Below are 18405 nucleotides of genomic sequence, written 5' to 3'. Positions count from 1 at the left end.
ATCCATGCTTAAAAGTGTCAGAATGTCAGTTCTTTTAATTTGAAGGTTCGTATTTTTATAGCTGTTTATATCTCTTTATGTGAAGCACTCCCGCATCCATGAAGGACTTTTTGGAAAACGTTTACTTTCCCCTAAATTTCGGGAACATGTCAAGCTACCTTACAGCTCAATGATCACACTGCATTCACTTTGCTATTTAAACCTTTGTTTACAGAGGGAAGGATTTATGAAAAACACTTAATGCTAACTGCAAGTGCAGCACCATTACAGAGCCAGCTGTTATAGGATTACATGTGAACTGAACACCTGTGTGTGTGTGTGTGTGTGTGGGATGTCACTTATTTTGAATAATGTATTTCTCTATAAAAATATGCATATACATGCATCAATATAATGCTATAGGGGTACACCCTACAAGTGAAAAATTTTAGCTCATCCTAAATCAAAGACTTGTCTTAACCTTTTCTCAAATTCCTGAACGCAACTGTAAGCTTGTCTCGACCCTAAGACTTATTGTTTTCCTAACTCTAACCCTTGCCCAAACCTAATTTGAGCCATAAAACATAAATGTAGTCATAGGCATTTCTGTAAACGTCTGATAACTCGTTTAAAATTGATGAAGAACAATCTAAATATCGTGAATTCTATATGAGAAATGCAACAAAAAGGTGGATGTCATTTATTTAGAAAAATGTATTTGTCTGAAAAAATATGCATCTACATATATGAATACAATGCAATAGGGGAACATCCTTCCCGGGGAAAATTTTTGCTCATCCTAAGACTAATCAAAGATTTAGGCTTGTCCTAACCTTTTCTCAAGCTCTTGAATACAACCGTAAACTTATCTCAACCCTAAAACTCCAAATTCTAACAGAGAATTTCAACGCAGCGTATGTGTTGCATACTCTCACATGGCTCTTAAACTTTGCTTCCACGTCTGTGTTTACTCTGCGTAAGATACTAACAGCAGCCGTTATGGTTGTGAGGCAGATAGTCATAGGGCTGGCTTAGACGATTTAGGCAATAAAGCCGATATCTACTGAGAGCAGCGGCAGTAAATAACTGGCGCACATCAGCGATGATGGGAACGAGGGCGAGCGGTACACCTAGCTGCCTCGTACATCATGCCCATTGCCTACTGAAAACGGTTGTCAGCTCATAAACGGAGGCGTTTTATGCATCCAAATTGCTCTCGTGTTTATAGCTTAGCGATAGCATTGAGCGGTGGCAGCCATTACACTCGCGATGATTAATGTTCGAGCTGCCATTACCTGAAAGACAACGCCTTACAGTGCCCACAGGTGATCACCTTGTTTTATGTGGCAATGAACTGCTCCCCTGAGAACAGAAATAACAGATGTATTGAGGTTTTACTGCTTATTGCCTCCAAGAAAGTTGTTAAGTTAAATGTGAAGTTAAAATGCAACGATATGTGGGTTTGGCAGTTGGTTATTTATCATATTTCAGCAGGACCAATGTGCAGAGTGGTAAGAATGTTATTGTTTTCGATATGGGCGTGGGGGAACTCATTGTACAAATATTTATCCATAACGCATGACAAATACCTTCTACTGTTGCATTTACGTAATGTGAATGTGCTTGATAATTGAATCTGGAGTGAAGCCTGGTTTAATTAGGCCACAAGCTGACTGGGTGTTAACCCTGAGGTGGAGACATGCTGCCTGCTCAGGAGAATTACATAAATGTAAAGGTGACCAAGTGGAGAATTGTGTAAAAAAAAAAAAAGGTAAATTGTTCAAGGGTTACACAGAAGCGATTTCCACTTTTCCATTTCAAACACACTGCTGAAGTGGTGATGTTTAAGGGTGGTCTCCTTGGCTTCCATCTTGAGGGGTGTCAATATGGTTGAAAATGTGCGTCACTTAGCTTTGAGAAAACACAGTGATTCTAAAGCAGTTGTGTCTTTACCATCGCGGCTCACTAACAAAATGTGTGTAATGAGTGATTTAAATGCCCCAGCACCTTTGTCTGTGATATGATTATTGCTATCCCTTCATGGTAATTACCACCGTCGCAATTCATTTCTTTAAGTGTTTTTTTAACAGTGCTACACTTGATTAGAAAAAAGCCACTGATGCATTCCTTTAAAAGCTCGTAAATTCATTCTTCCTGTATGAAGTCTGCAAAATAACATTACTGAGAGAATGGAACTCTGACAAGGGGCCACTTATATCTACATGCAAGCAAGCTCAGTAACCATGTGGTGGTTATCCTCTCTCCCTCTCTTTCCTCCCCAGCATGGTTCAGTTGTGTCTCTGCCGTTTGTGGTAATGTAATAACATACATTTTAATGAGTCAGTATCTTACAGATTGAAAACAAGCATATTTCTGTGATCCAGAAAACCCGAAATTCTGAGTTTAAAATGCCAGCACAGTTTGAAAAACATGTTCTTGGCAGCATTTAAATTCAGGTATGAAAATTTTCTCAGAAAATTATCTGCTTTGATTGCTGATGCTTTTTCCATCAGCTGGAATGAGAAACCAATGATGACTGTTTCAAGATTAAAATTACCCCAGATTCAACAACATTTATTTGACGCATCCACAGATGTGTACGTGAAATACAGAGATCTTCTGTTCAGGGATAGTTTTCCTTTGCATTGATTTGCTTACGTTTCTGATTGGCCCAGACAATTTTGAGTGTGGTGAAGGATATTATCAATATTTCCAGAGGTTTCTGATGGCCTGTCAGTTTTATAATGCAGGAATTCAGGGGAATGCCCATAACATAAGTAGGCAATCTTGTACAGCTGGAAATAAACTGGAGTTACTTGAAGTGTATTTTTTCAATCTTTGGACCACAAACCTCCAAATGCCCTAGAACTGCCCCTGCAAAACAGGTAGTGCATCAGAAAGCTCTCTAATATCTATGGTATCCTTCATCCCTCATAAAAACATTGAAAACATACACTTAAATGGAATAATAACTTGAATAGTCCCTTCAAATCTAGGCTGGGCTCACTTGGCAGCTCGAAAGGGTATCACTTTCTGTGAGCTAAATACATATTGTTATGTGATCAGAGTAAAATTGTTTAACTTCATCAATCCATCTGTGTCCTTTCCTGTCTTATTCTTGAAACAAGTCCTCACTTAAATCTGTCAACATGGAATAGTCAAGCTCTGCTGCCAGGCCAATTGTCTAATTGTTTCCACATATGATAAGGCCTTGGGAAAGTTTTGTTGCTACTGATCAAAATAATGATTTGCCGAGAGATATTTGCCTTATAATTTCTTCAGTATGAATGACACACACGGAGAGGCAATTAAAATTGTTCCCCATGTGCGAAGAGAAGCTGTCAGAATCAGCACTGGCAGCGGAGGTCAGTGTCTCCACAAGCCCACACAGCTAGCCAGCCCGGCCGTCTAAAATCCGAGGACACGCCGCGTCAAACGGCACGCCGCGCAAAGCTCAGAGCGAAGCTGCTGGGTTTCAGCGGTGCCAAGTCCAGACTAATCATTTCCAACACTTTGCCACGGCAACACGCGGTCTGGCAGCGCTGGTGTGGTCTGGGTATGCTAGCGCGGTTTTCATCCTGCCAATAAAATATCTAATCCATCAAGAGGGAGCTTTCTTTCATCTGGTAGTTTCTTCCCTTGTGACACGCGTTTCTAATAAACAAAATGTCGTTATGGAAGAAGCGTACTGAAGAACAATGTGGGAAAGGGTTAGTTTGTACTGGCGATCAGCTTATAGCTTGGCAACGTGGCACCTGTTGACCTTGGAGGACCCAAGTTAAATTAACTAAGCATCATACAAACATTCTATCAGACATAATCTCCAGTTCTGTTCAGTTATTCCGATGGCTAGTGTGTAAAACCATAAATAAATAAATAATATCATTATTATTATTGACAGATGCTATAAATGTAAATACATTCTTGTTTTTTTATTATGTGAATTTTTAATATTAGAATGAAAGATTTTATTAATTGCTTACGTTTTCTAAGCAAAGTTTAATCGGTCATTTGTATGTACCTATTGTCACACTACCGTCACAGCAGCAGGCTGTCTTCGCACGTGTGGCACCGATGGCGTTAATATGCCCTACTATGGCTCCGCCTTTATGTTAATTTCAATGTGCTGTTGTAGGTTGTGACTGAAGACACAACGCAATGTGGAGTAAACGGCTCATGGTCGCTTATTTTGAGAGGGGTGCTCTCTGTATCTCTGCGTGTGAAAGACCGAATGTGCGACATGTAGGCGAGGAATTATGCTTCATAGCCGGACTCAGAATAATAGTATTATTATTTAAAAAATAGCGGAGAAGAGCTCACCTTGAATCGTGTAATGGGAGGTCAGATAACTCGAAATACCTTGTACGGTAAGACAAAACGCTAAGCATGTTTCAGACGGAAATAAATTCTGTTATTTGCATAGCACAGTGTTAATACCCTCTGTAATCAATGCATTGTTGTGAAAGCGTATGTTACAGCCGTATATATATCATGCAACTTAAAATGTTGTTATAAAAGTGTCTCAAAGCGTATCTGTCATTTTGCTTTTTATAGTCTTTCATAGTAATGCTAGTATAATAATACCCTTATATACCCTAACTCCAGCCAGTGTTGTATCTGTACGTGGGTTATATCTTGATTAGTTAAATATTCAAATGTATACTTTATGCCAGACTACTAGAGGATGCTGGTGAATTTATGTCAGCTGTTATCGCGCTACCAAATTGCGAGGGTTCTCTGTAGAAAATATTTTAATAATATTCTTCTATTTATGTTTTAATGAGTGTGTGTGAGAGTGTGCGTGCGTGCGTCCGTGCGTTTATGCGGGGGTGAAGGGTGGTTTCTATTTGGTCCTGCTCGTTATACTTCTATTTATTGCGGGATGTCGATTTTAGAAACATAGTCTGTTTTCGGTTGTATTTATTTATTTATTTATTTATTTATTTAATATCTATTTAACTATAGATTTTACGGAGGGGTAATTGACATTCAACATCATCAACTGTAACAACTTAAAAGAATAGGCTATATGTTGTGGATATGTTGCCCAGAATATTGTGTGTGTGTGTGTGGGGGGTGGGGGGGGGGTAGGTTTAGATAACCTATCTCTGTAACGTTGTAGTTGGCCTGCCATAAAAACTGACGTTTTTCTGGAATTCCCATAACTTCCCGTCACGTTCTTTTCAATAACTTTACGTTTCGTTTTGAGAATATCTGGGAAACCAAACCAGATTTCTTTTCTCTCTACAATGGTTGTCCCCTAATTTATGTTCATATATACAGTAGCTTCATCTGTTTTTTATTTTTAAGTTATCGTTAGTTTGCATTTTCTTTAAAATATATTTCAGACCTTCCAGAAAACACATTCGGACACTCTCTAAATGTTAGTAACAATGAAATATTTCTGTAATGATTCACGCAGACAAATTAATTTAATATTTTGTATGTTAAAAAATCTGATATATTTGGTCTCCTATTATTTTACAGGCAGCATGAAGTGGAATGAATTGTACATTAGCAAAAAATATAAAACAGCCTCTCCAACAAATAAAAGTCCTTGAATACATTCCAAAGACACATGTCAGTGTGAGCTCATGGAGTACGCTGTAATAATTGATCTGATACAACAATTAAGGATGTGTGTGTGTGTGTTTGTGAGAGAGGGGGGAGCACTGCAGCACCCCAGGCTTTGGGTGTGTACTTCGACTTTGGGGCATCAGTTGAAGTTTGATATGTCTTCGGAGTCAATCAAACCAGATGTCTTTCATTGTTAATGAAAATGACGTTGAGCATTTTTGACCTTCTCCTGACTGTGGAACTACTTCCTCATTGTTGATCAATCAGCACAGCGCTGTCCAATATCCCAGCATGCTGAGGTCACACATATTGGCATGCAGAGGGACAAGTTTTTAAACCATTTACATTTTCATTGATGAAATGTGAGTTTTGTAACGTCATGGCATCGCATCATTCTGGGTTTCAGTTTTAATACATTCAGAATTGAAAGCTCATGGCAACCAGGGAGAGTAAATGCTTCTGTTATCGATTGCTGTGCCTGGATGGGTTTGGGCCACTTTAATCATACACATTTAATTAATACAGAGCAAATTGTGTGAGTGTCACTGGTTTTGTTGAGTTTGCTGGTCAGTTTTAAAAGTGTATGGGTTAAACCAGCATGACAACACGTTATGCTGTCTTGATATAGGCTACTATATCTTAATACAATATGTCTTAGGGCCTATGTGACCTATGTAACAAAGCCGTTGACGAGAATTTTTCTTGGTGGTTTTGCACGTTCTTTGTTAAGCACCAGGTCCTGTATTGTTGCAGAGAATAGTATGGGTTGTGCTGGGTCGTGCAGCATCATCTGAGTCCAGTCCTCACTTTACTTCACATACTGTGTATTACCTGAAGCCATCTCACGTCAATTCACCACATTTATTGTGACAGTGCATTTAAATCGCAAACATACTTGCTATGTAATTCCCCTCAGCACACATCAGTGTACAGCGGAGGACTGCGTATGACTGAGGTTTATGTGCGTTACCCGAACAGGCCTGTCCCGTAGCTCTCTGTGGCGCTCGGGTCCTCCTGTCTCTGTGTACCGTCGTACTCCGAGTCATATTGGCCACCACCGAAGGAGTTCAGCTTCATTTCATCATGAATGACTGAGAGACATTTTAAGGGCCTGACATCGAAACACTCATCAGCGTTCGTTGTCACCCTAGCCGGGCCTAACGATGACTCGACTGGCCTGGTGTGTCACACGAGTGGGGAGGGAGGGGGGACGGGGTGAGGAACTGCCCCAGATTATCAGGCCAAACCTGGCGGCAGTTCATCGCGCACAGCTTTGTGTGGATGCACGTTCACTCCTGGGGGGTTTGGGGGGTGGGCAGGTAAAGCTGAATGGGACCTGCTTCTTGGGGCTGTGTATGTCAGTTGAAAAGGACGGGCTTCTTTAGGGAAATTGTTTACCCTGTCCACCCTGCAGGCAGCTCTTTAACCGCGCGGTAAGACAGTGAGATACTGCTGCAGCAGAGGCCTGTATTCAGTGCACATCTGTTCATAAGTTTGACTCAGAACACGGTGGCACAGTGGTTAGCACTGTTGCCTCACAGCAAGAAGGTCGTGGGTTCGAACCTCGGCTTGGGGCCTTTCTGTGCGGAGTTTGCATGTTCTCCCCGTGTTCGCGTGGGTTTACTCCGGGTACTCCGGTTTCCTCCCACACTCAAAGACATGCATGTCAGGCGCGCTCCTGCGGTTGCCCTTGACCAAGGCACTGGCCTCAGAACTGGAGTTGGTCCCCGGGCGCTGCACTGTGGCTGCCCACTGCTCCTAGGTAACTAGGATGGGTCAAATGCAGAGGAAAAATTACCCCACGGGGTTCAATAAAGGGTATCTTATCTTATCTTAGAGGTGAACCTCAAGTGTTGCTCTTTCTTCGCTAACCCAGTTTGCCATGTTACCTTTAGAGATCGCTGAACTCGCCAAACCATGTGAAGAAAGAAAATTATTTTAATTGTTGGTCAAAGTTACGGACTAGTTTTTCATTGAACCACGGCCAAATAATTCAGGAAATAAAGTCAGGAAACTGAACACATGAAGCTATGAAATACAAAGAAGTGAATACTCAACAAGTGTAAAGGATAGCCTAATGGCAGCTAGTCTGATTCTAAACCAACTGAAGTAAAGTATGGCAATAAAATGCCACCGGTGGAAAATTAGATTCATCATTCAGAATGTACTGGCCCTCTGTTGGGACTCATTTTTTATTATTTATTACTGCATGGCTGTGGGTTTGAGAATAGGGTCATTTTTAAGGCTGAATATTGGACTGATCAGCAAGCTTTAGCTGGGATTAGATCAACATTCAGCATCACAAGATTAATTTACCAAACTGAGTTTATGAAGATAAAGTACAATTGTGTGTACCTACGAGTCAAAGTTGTTTGAATACATTTATCTGTCTTGGTCTTCAGAGTGGCAGTCCTGTCTGCTCTCTGTGCTGTATGGTCTCAGTCCTGTATGGTCTCAGTCCTGTCTGGTCTCAGTCCTGTATGGTCTCAGTCCTGTCTGGTCTCAGTCCTGTCTGCTCTCATCCTGTGGTCTCAGTCCTGTTTGGTCTCTGTGCTGTCTGCTCTCAGTCCTGTGGTCTCAGTCCTGTCTGGTCTCTGTGCTGTCTGCTCTCAGTCCTGTCTGGTCTCTGTGCTGTCTGCTCTCAGTCCTGTGGTCTCAGTCCTGTTTGGTCTCTGTGCTGTCTGCTTTCAGTCCTGTGGTCTCAGTCCTGTCTGGTCTCTGTGCTGTCTGCTCTCAGTCCTGTGGTCTCAGTCCTGTCTGGTCTCTGTGCTGTCTGCTCTCAGTCCTGTGGTCTCAGTCCTGTCTGGTCTCTGTGCTGTCTGCTCTCATCCTGTGGTCTCAGTCCTGTCTGGTCTCTGTGCTGTCTGCTCTCAGTCCTGTGGTCTCAGTCCTGTCTGCTCTCAGTCCTGTATGGTCTCAGTCCTGTATGGTCTTGGTCTCAGTCCTGTCTGGTCTCATTCCTGTATGGTCTCAGTCCTGCCTGCTCTCATCTCCTGTCTTTGCAACATTCATCAAATTTTGCAGCAAATCTATTTTGTTCTGATACAAAGTATTGTGGAAATGTGAATCTCTGCTGCAAGAAAGTAGATTTTTTTTATGAGGCCATACCACCACGCACTCTGCTCCTGCCGACTGGCTGAAACTAAGCAAGTGTGGGCTTGGTTAGTACTTGGATGGGAGACCACCAGGGAATACTGAGTTGCTGCGGTAAGTGGTGGGCCAGCAGGGGGAAATCTTCCCTCTGGTCAAATAAATTCCAATGCCCCAGTGCAGTGATGGGGACACTGTGCTGTAGGAGATGCCGTCTTTCGGATGAGATGTTAAACCAAGGTCCTGACCCACTGCGGGCATTAAAAATCCCATGACACTTATCGCAAAGAGTAGGGGGTTCCCCGGTGTCCTGGCTAAAATCCCAGGTCTGGCTCTCACAAAAAAACTTGCCACCTAATCATCCCCTGATTTAATTGGCTAAAAAATGTTCTCTCCCTCCAGTGGAGCTGCTCAGTGGCCAACAATAGAGGATTGTGGTTGTACTGGACAGCTTCCAGGTGTGAATGTGCATGAGTGTGAAGCAGGGCGTTGCTGCAAAATAGCATCCGTGCTCAGCGAACCTACCCTGGGTAAATAAAGGCTAAATAAATAAAAAATTAAATAAAAAATGTAATAATTGTACATTTATATAATATGTAATAACTGTAAATTGTAAATGTAAATCCACAGGCCATTAGCTGGCAGCACAGGTCTATACATGCGTCCAGCACGAATGTTCTGTGAAACAATCTGGTGGTGCTGCAGTTTTTATATAATATATTATCTTGTGTCAACTACCTTGGAGTTAATGCGTGTGCTTATCAGATGATAAATATATTTCTCAACCATGAGTTAAATCCTATCAAGAGTTTGAACTTTTCACAATAGTTCAGAAGCTAGTTAGCTTTTTATGTGTTATCAAACTAATGATTTTAAATAGATTATTACATTACATTTGAGTGACTTATAAAGTGTTTATTCGAACAAGTGGAATAGGTGCTCCGAAAAGGTCATTACTTCGTAGTATAACTAATTTTGGGAAAAGATCCAGATGTAATTTTGCCCTGGACTAAACTTAAAAATAGACATAAACAGCATTTTTCAAAACATACTCAAACATTCAGTTGGTTTTTATTAATCTTGTGAATGTCATTATAATGATACTATGATCGTCTAAACCAATATCCGTTGCTTCAAGTATGTAACTTTGCTTTTTCAATACTGTTTCTTCAATAAGTTAGATATCATCATACACATGAAAATTGAAGGTAGTATACATTGCAGTAGCAATGATAATTTTTTACATGCATTATTATTATTATTATTATTATTATTATTATTATTATTATATTACATATTTAAGCTGAATAATTGTCTGTGACCAAAGCACAGGTACATGTTATAGTGATCGTCAGACAGGAACACAGATACAAACAGTGGATTTGTCAACATCACCACTGCTGCTAGGCATTCTGGGGTAGGCTGTCAGGATAAAAGATTACACTTGTCTCATGTTGCTACAAAATCCAACATCTTTTATATCATGGATGACATATCAAATAGGAAATAGATTCTCATGTATCTTTTCATATGTACAGCCTTTCAAATTTTTACGTCTTGATGGAGTGTTCTGCTACATATGTAAAACTTACTTACTTTTTTTTTCATTTGCAAAAGCAAGAAATGACAATGTTTGTCATATCACAATGAAGGGCATAAGCATACTCTTCTTGTTGAAATTATTTGGGGAATTATGTGAGTTGTGTCTTTTGTTGATTTGTCATTGATTTTAATAGCACATTAAGGAAGCGATGTTGGCTGAGAGTACTTTGGCCTTCTTCTGAAGACAGATTGTGTTGTTGAAGAAGTAATCACGAAAATGGGAAAGATTACCAGATCTTTTATGAAACAAAGGCAAAGAGAGCATCCGCCTGGATTCAGGTTTACATGAGGTCTACTGTACACACACACCAGGGCTGGATTCATGTTTACATGAGGTTTACTCTACACACATTCCTGAAGTCTTTAAATGGCTTGGTTCGCAAGCACAATCTGGCTAGGGAGAAACAATAAATCACTCAATTTCAGGTGCTGTTAAATGACAAACATGCTGTCATTCTGGAGGGTAGCGTGAATTTCCAGTATTAGCTCCTATAGGAGGTGTCTACATTTCAGCGTAAATACATCCCCTTTGAGAGAGATAAGATACCCCATCTACCGAACATTCTGATTCTTACAGATCTGATTCTGTACTAGAGAGATTGTCTGAGCTGCAAGATGTATAATGTCAGGCTGGCTCCAGACTGTGTGAATTTTGTGTGGGCTGTGGGAATGAGAAAGAGCTGAAAGACGTGGTGTTGACGAAGCTTCCAGGGCCTTTAGACAGGCGAGAGTTTGGTCCTAGTTTTCTTTGCTTAATTGCTGTGATTCACGAGCGAGAGCAGGTCTGTGTTTTTTGTTTGGTTTGCTCTTCAGTGAGCTCAGTGTCCTCGGGGGATGGACTGATGGCTGGAGATGGGGGAGTGCGGATGTTAAAGAATGAGGTCGGGTTGACCGAAGGGTCGGCCCGTTCCTTCAACAGTACCGATGACTCCGGGCCCTTTGTTTTATCTCCTAAGTCGGGCGGCCGCGCTTGGTGCCATTAAGACATGCACAGTTCCTTCCCAGCACTTGACATGAGCACAATAAGTGGTGAGTTAGGTGGATGCACCTCCCACCCTGCCTGTGCTACTGCTGTAGTCTCAACTGAGGCGACATTTTGAAAGATTTGTGCAGAAGAGTGACGAAAAACGTATTTTCACCTGTCATCTTCTGTTCCGCGCGACTCGGTGGACGACATGGTGGAGCCTGCTTTGAATTCCAACCAGGTTTCCTTTCTCTCGAGACGTTGAGCGCCACGAGGAACGGCGGCGTGAAAAGTCGTTGTTTTTGCGCACACCTGCTCATGGACCATTCATGAAGCAGCCATTCACAGCGTCTCTTTGCGATTAGTTACGTGTGAGCTGCGTCCAATGGCTTTAGGGTTTCTAATATCCTTCCTGCTGATTGGCCCCCCTGAAGCCTGGCTCTCGTGGCTTTGAAGTAGCAACTGTGTGTCCTTAGCCAGGGGAACACTCATGTTTTTTATTGAATCTTATATAGAGTGTGAGTATTACAATATGTGCTTATGAAATTGTGATGTTTGTATTCAGTTCATTGCAATACACATATTTGCACATTGACACTCACACCAAGGAATATGTTAGGGATTAGACTGGATTGTATGACTTTGTCAAGATGTGAAAGTTATGTTACCTTTATAATTACTTGTACAATCACATTGTTAATTGGTCTTGCCTATTTTCCTGTCGTACAGTTTTATTGCGGAGAACATAAACTGCTGTTTGGTTTTTGGTGATTTGAGCCTGCAACCCCCTGGTCCAGGTTCCTAACCACAGCACCACATCATTACCTTTCCACCGCTGCCTGTCGATTTATGCCACGTCCTTCGCTTCATGTTTGGATTCAAACTCCCATCCCAAACGGATGTGCTTTGTGACACTGATCGTGGGGACTGAGCGATGGTCCGGGCCTCCTTGGACACAGTGCTGTGTCCCGTCCTTGAACCCCCGCGGTTGGCAGAGGATCACATCGTAAGCCCTGATGAGGGAACGTTTGGTCCGCTGCTCAAACATGCCACTCAGTCACGGCCTGTGCCAAGCTGGCCGAACGTCTCAAAGCAAAAACACAAAGCCGGGTACGAGAGATGAGCAACTACTGAAGTCCTGCAGGAGTCCCACTCAGCTGCTCAGCTCTCTATGGGAGCACTACAGTACGCTCATCCAGTATTAGTGTTCTCAGGGAAAAGCGAAATAATTACTGTCTAATTATCTATGAATCCTTCTCTGTTCACTTTCTGTGAATTCAGTTTTTGCATCTGATTATACAGAATTGTAGTGTACATGTGCATGCAGTACAACAGTATTATTATTATTATTATTATTGTTGTTGTTGTTGTTATTGTTATAATAATAATAATAACAATAATGTTTTGTGGAAATAAATATATTTTCTTATTTGAACAAAAATTGAAATGTAATCAAATTTAATGGAAAACAGTCACCAGAAGAAGCAGTTTATTTTGAAAACATAGCAGGTCATTTTAATGAATGGGAGACAGTGAACTGGCACTCTGCTCAGTTTCACAATTACACTCCAGCGGCAGCCATTTTATGAAACTATCCTTCTGAATCTGGCAGTGTAATTTGTGTGCGTTCTTCCTGAAATCTCAGTTGATTGCGGTAAATCCTGGGGAGAAGAGTTCCATCTGTGTCCTTCTGAGGGTTCTGCGGTGTTGTTTATTTTCTAAAATCAGCTGAAGGCTTTTGTCATGCGCTTCAGATCATTGAGGAAATCAGGGTTGGGGTCCATTCTGTTCAGTCAATTTAAGAAATGATTCAAAACTCATTCGTTTTAAATTGCTCATAGAACATTATGAGCATTTTCAGTTCATTACCCGAATTGAAATGGCATCCCAGCCCTGGAAGAAACTCACTATTTCTTTTTGAGAGCTGAAACGTGATTAGTACTGTGTAGGCCTGTTCACCATGTCAACATTGTTGTTTCAGAAGTTATAGACTTCTTTATATTTCGTATTTTCGGAAATCAACTAGCAGTGTCGTTCTTGCATCTTGCCTCCAGTCTTCAGCCAAAGTCAGGCTCAGTCCTGTGGATGGAAGCGCTGCCATGGTTACCCCGCTGCTCTGCTCCTCCCTCAGGTACTCTGGGCGGTCCGTTTCCCGTCCCCTCCCACCGATGCCGCCACAAGCCCAAGCGCTGCCTCTCCTCCGGCCCCGCCCTCCCGGCCAGCCCCCTGCTCTTCCACCCCAGCGCCAAGGGCTCCCAGATCGTCATGGACCTGTCCCAGAGGGCCGTGAAGAGGCAGGCCAGCTTCTGCAACGCCATCACCTTCAGCAACCGGCCCGTGGCAGTGCACGAGCAGGTCAAGCTCAAGGTACCCCCCCCCCCCGAAAAACCCTGCCTCGTATGCGAACCCGCTGCTCTGTGTGCCCCCCCACCCCCCACCCCGTGTGGTGCTCGTGTGTGGGCTGCGGCAGACCTGCGAGTTTCCACTGCTGATAGGGATCGCGCTGCCCCTGTCGACCCACACACGCCCCCACCCCCCCCCCACCCCCACCCTCCCCCGTCACGGCTGGTTACCTCATGTTGCTTTGGTGGTTTGCCGGAGATAAGGCCACAAAAATAGCAGCTACTACTCCGGCGGGTTTCTGTTGTTTGTGTTTGTGCAGTCCAGACACCCAGGCCGTTTTGTGTTTGTGTTTGTGTTTGTGCAGTCCAGACACCCAGGCCATGTTTTGTTTGTGTTTGTGTACTCCGTGCACCCAGGAAAGCCCCTTCACTTCGTCCCCGCTCGTAGAGAGCTATATAACAGCTCTGCATAGCTATAATCAGTAATGCTTCTACAAATGTGTTAGTTTTGGATTTTATGGAATGGCAGTGTTGTATAATGGGTATAAGCAACCTAAAGGTTGTAGGTTCCATTCCCGAAGTAGGACACTGCCCTTGAGCAAGGTACTTAACCTGCATTGCATCAGTATATATCCAGCTGTGTAAATCGATGCAGTGTAAATGCCATGTAAAAGGTTGTGTAAGCCGCTCAGGACAAGCGCATCTGCTAAATGCTAATGCTAATGCAATTAGCTACATTCTGTGTTGAAGATGCTGCAAGCCCTCGCCCTGTGTAGCTGTCCGCTCAGCGCAGCGCGTTGATATGAAGGGTGCGAAGCTCCCTGTACCGCAGCGGAGTGCCGTCTTCCTGTGAGGGGCGCAGACGAGCCTCCTGTGTTCCCGCAGATCACCAAGAAGCAGCCCTGCTGGAGCGGAGCCCTGCGCCTGGGCTTCACCTCCAAGGACCCGTCCCGCATCCACCCGGACAGCCTGCCCAAATACGCCTGCCCCGACCTGGTGTCCCAGACCGGCTTCTGGGGCAAGGCCCTGCCCGAGGAGTTCGCCAGCGAGGGGAACGTCGTCGCCTTCTGGGTGGACAAGAAGGGGCGGGTCTTCTACCGCATCAACGGCTCGGCGGCCATGCTGTTCTTCAGCGGCGTCCACACCGCCGGGCCCCTGTGGGCCATGATCGACGTCTACGGCCTGACCCGGGGCGTGCTTCTGCTCGGTAAGGGGGAGGTCTGACTTGGGGGGTGCTCCTGCTCGGTAAGGGGACAGGGGGCGGGGGGCGGGGGGCGTGGGGTGGGGGGGTTGACCAGAGGCGTGCTCCTGCTCGGTGAGGGGGAAGTTTAGGGGTGCTTCTGCTCAGTGAGGGGGAGATTTTTGGGTAGCCATCCCACCAGGTATGTCGCTGTTTAGATGTGCCTTCCTCTTCTTCTCCTTTTTCGCCCGTTTGAGGGGCTCTACGTTTGTGTGGAGCCGCCGTCTCCCAGGCAACTGCATCCTCTGTGGAAAAAATGAGTTCAGGTTTTGGGGGAAAAAAGGGTTCAGTCTCTGTTTTTTTTTTCGGTATCTCGATGAAATCTTCAGCGACGGCTTATTCGGAACGTGTGAACGGGTTTGCAGTGGGGTCGTTTCAGTTTCCACTGCTTGTTATATTTTCCACCGCACAGCAGCCGTGCTCCTCTGGGGAAAAGATTAGGAAAGCAGAGATTAGACCAGGAATGCCGGTGCACATGGCGGAATCGGGGGAACGACACCTCAGAAGGAACTGCGGGAAGCGGTTGTCGGGGGAAACCGCTCCGATCGTCCAGCCGGCCCGTTTTCGGGGGTTTTTGCCGCAAATAATTGACCGTAATGGAGCCGCACATTTCCTTCGCTGTCTTCAGCCTGAATCCTGATCGCTCTCCATAACGCGAGCGTAAAAATGCTCACTTGAGTTGTTTCAGGCCGCAGTGTGTTTTATTAGGTCTGTGTTTTTGTTGTGCACAGTGTCGTGCAATCGAATTAAACCACCACAGCTTTGCTGATTAAATTCAATGAGCTGGCACAAAGGTTAACGTAGCAAGTTCTACAGGAATTTCCCTGAAATCGCTCAGTGAGCCGTTAACAAGTTGCAAAGTTACTGTGGCAGTAATTCATACAGCATCCAAAGATTTATTTCTTTCTCCAATGGGATTTTCCGGTGGTCCATTTTTTGCTGTAACCTTTTATGTTACATATGAAATTTCAAAGGTTACAGGTCGGCTAATAAACCAATAATGAAACAGCACCGAGGCCTTCCTCGTGCCACTGGAGCAAATGCATCATCTGTGATAGGTTTGTCATGTACATTGGGCATGGTGCATTTGATTATATCAGTGTGGCATAATATAGATATTTATATTTTGCACTTTGTTCACGTAAATTCATACATGTACACATTCAAATATGCCAGTTTTAAGCGGAACCATCTTGGCTGTTCACGAGTGTAGGTTGGAGAAACGTGCTGCTTAAAACCACATTCACCCTCCTGGAAGCACACAAGCAGATCTGTTCAAACGTGTTCACAGATACAGACACAAAAGTAGTCGGAGTGCTTTGTTGTTGTTGTAATTGTTCTTCGAACCACGATATCTCAACGCGTCCGTATCACATGAGCTGTTTTGATTAGGCTACCGCTCATATTTACCATCCACACAGTGAAATTTGGACAGGGTCTGTCCTCTCTCGAGGGAAACGATGCTGTCATCGCGCTCGGTAAAAATAGGCCAGGGTCACATATTCGGCAGATAGCGCCGTTTAGCCTCATTCCGAGCGGTGCCAGCGGACCGTAGCCTCTCCCGTATCTCTCCGGGGCATTTTGTGTCCGGCGGGGAAGCGCTGCTATCTGGAGATTCCCCGGCCTCGCGCGCTGCTGCGATGACGTGCTTCGCGTAGCTCTTATTCCTCGACAGGCTCGGCGAGGGATGACCGCACAGAACGAGCGAGGCTAGGACAGCACGTTGTCCGCTGCCGTTTAGCTGCGGCGCTAAGTAAGGACGGGCTAACGAAACCGAAGCGATAAGCGGTTACCGCCATTCGCGCCGGTCCCCGGCGGGGACATTTTCGGCAGCGCGTTTAGACAGCTGCCAGAGCCAGGGTCCTCTCCAGGCGTCCTAGCCCCCTTTACCCTGCATGCTTCACCTTTAAAAGGCCTTTCAGTCTCTATCTATACACTTTATAGAGTCCTTTGGCTCCACCCCATTCTCCAGAGCAGAGAGTCTGACTGACTGGCACCTTGTTCAAACCGACTCATTGTAGCATCAGGTGCTGTTTGATGCTATGCCGTAAAACCCCATTTATACAGTGGAGCATGCATACATTTAGGCATTTACAGTAGCAGACACTTCATATATTTAAAATTGGAATCAAACCCACATCCTTTGAGTCACAAACCCAGATCCCTAATCATAATACTGCCATCGTTGTACTAATGATACTTCTTTTTACATCTTCCTTAATGCAATCTGTGAACATTAAGTTCCTTGGCATGAAGATTCAGTATATGCTGGGTTTGTAAGATTCAAAATTTAACCATGAACTAGAGGGCCAAGTTCGCTTATTTGTTCTTTTAAGTCGTCTGAAAACATTCTTTTTCTGCATCTCTGTATCTGTACCTGTATATGTTCATATATTTCATCATCATTGATGTAAGAATTTCTCTAGCCCTGTGTGTGCGTGCGTGTGTGCGTGCGAGCGGACGTGTGTGTATGTGTGCGCGTATACGTGCGTGTGTGTTTCTAAATATAGCAGATGTGAGAATGGCTTTCAGTGCGTGGAGCGGCGTCTCTGTGTTAGTCCCGGTTGATTTTTGGGTTGGTGTAACCGTGGGCTCCAGTCAGGAGTCTGATGAGTCACTGCGCACAGCCCGCAGGAAGCTGGAGGGCCACTTCCCCTCTCCGCTTCGCTGCGTGGCGCGAGACCGCGTTCGGCCGCGAGGGCGGCATATCTCCGCTGCAGCGTTCCCCTGACAACCAGCTGTAATTCTGACGCCGCTCAGACGCTGATATATGTGAGGTCACCGCGGAGCCAGCTCCGGGGAGCTAGCGCACATGCGCTTCCCGCTACCCCGTCACTATGCATGAAGCCATCTTTACCTGTCACCGTGCATGAAGCCATCTTTACCTGTCACCGTGCATGAAGCCATCTTTACCTGTCACCGTGCATGAGGCCATCTTTACATGTCACCACGCATGAGGCCATCTTTACCTGTCACCGTGCATGAGGCCATCTTTACCTGTCACCGTGCATGAGGCCATCTTTACATGTCACCACGCATGAGGCCATCTTTACCTGTCACCGTGCATGAGGCCATCTTTACCTGTCACCATGCATGAGGCCATCTTTACCTGTCACCATGCATGAGGCCATCTTTACCTGTCACCGTGCATGAGGCCATCTTTACCTGTCACCGTGCATGAGGCCATCTTTACCTGTCACTGTGCATGAGGCCATCTTTACCTGTCACCATGCATGAGGCCATCTTTACCTGTCACTGTGCATGAGGCCATCTTTACCTGTCACCGTGCATGAGGCCATCTTTACCTGTCACCATGCATGAGGCCATCTTTACCTGTCACTGTGCATGAGGCCATCTTTACCTGTCACCGTGCAGGAGGCCATCTTTACCTGTCACTGTGCATGAGGCCATCTTTACCTGTCACCATGCAGGAGGCCATCTTTACCTGTCACTGTGCATGAGGCCATCTTTACCTGTCACCGTGCATGAGGCCATCTTTACCTGTCACCGTGCATGAGGCCATCTTTACCTGTCACCATGCATGAGGCCATCTTTACCTGTCACCGTGCATGAGGCCATCTTTACCTGTCACCGTGCATGAGGCCATCTTT

The 18405-nt window shown here is 44.6% G+C and overlaps 1 protein-coding gene across 2 annotated transcripts in view; it reads left to right on the top strand.

Moving 5' to 3' along the window:
* Positions 1–18405, top strand: part of LOC135244710 (E3 ubiquitin-protein ligase NEURL1-like) — a 77999-nt gene that overhangs the window by 23646 nt on the left and 35948 nt on the right. The window contains exons 1-3 of one of the 2 annotated variants that reach the window (XM_064317217.1): positions 3953–4346; positions 13344–13579; positions 14440–14761. In XM_064317217.1, the coding sequence (XP_064173287.1) occupies positions 4313–4346; positions 13344–13579; positions 14440–14761 (592 nt within the window). In that variant the 5' untranslated portion in view covers positions 3953–4312. Of the gene's footprint in view, positions 1–3952; positions 4347–13343; positions 13580–14439; positions 14762–18405 lie in introns of those variants that run through there. The other variant, XM_064317216.1, reaches the window with a different exon arrangement.

This window comes from Anguilla rostrata, chromosome 18 (genome assembly GCF_018555375.3).
Source record: "Anguilla rostrata isolate EN2019 chromosome 18, ASM1855537v3, whole genome shotgun sequence".
In the NCBI taxonomy this organism is placed as follows: Eukaryota; Metazoa; Chordata; class Actinopteri; order Anguilliformes; family Anguillidae; genus Anguilla; species Anguilla rostrata.
This window is presented reverse-complemented; position numbering and strand designations above follow the sequence as displayed.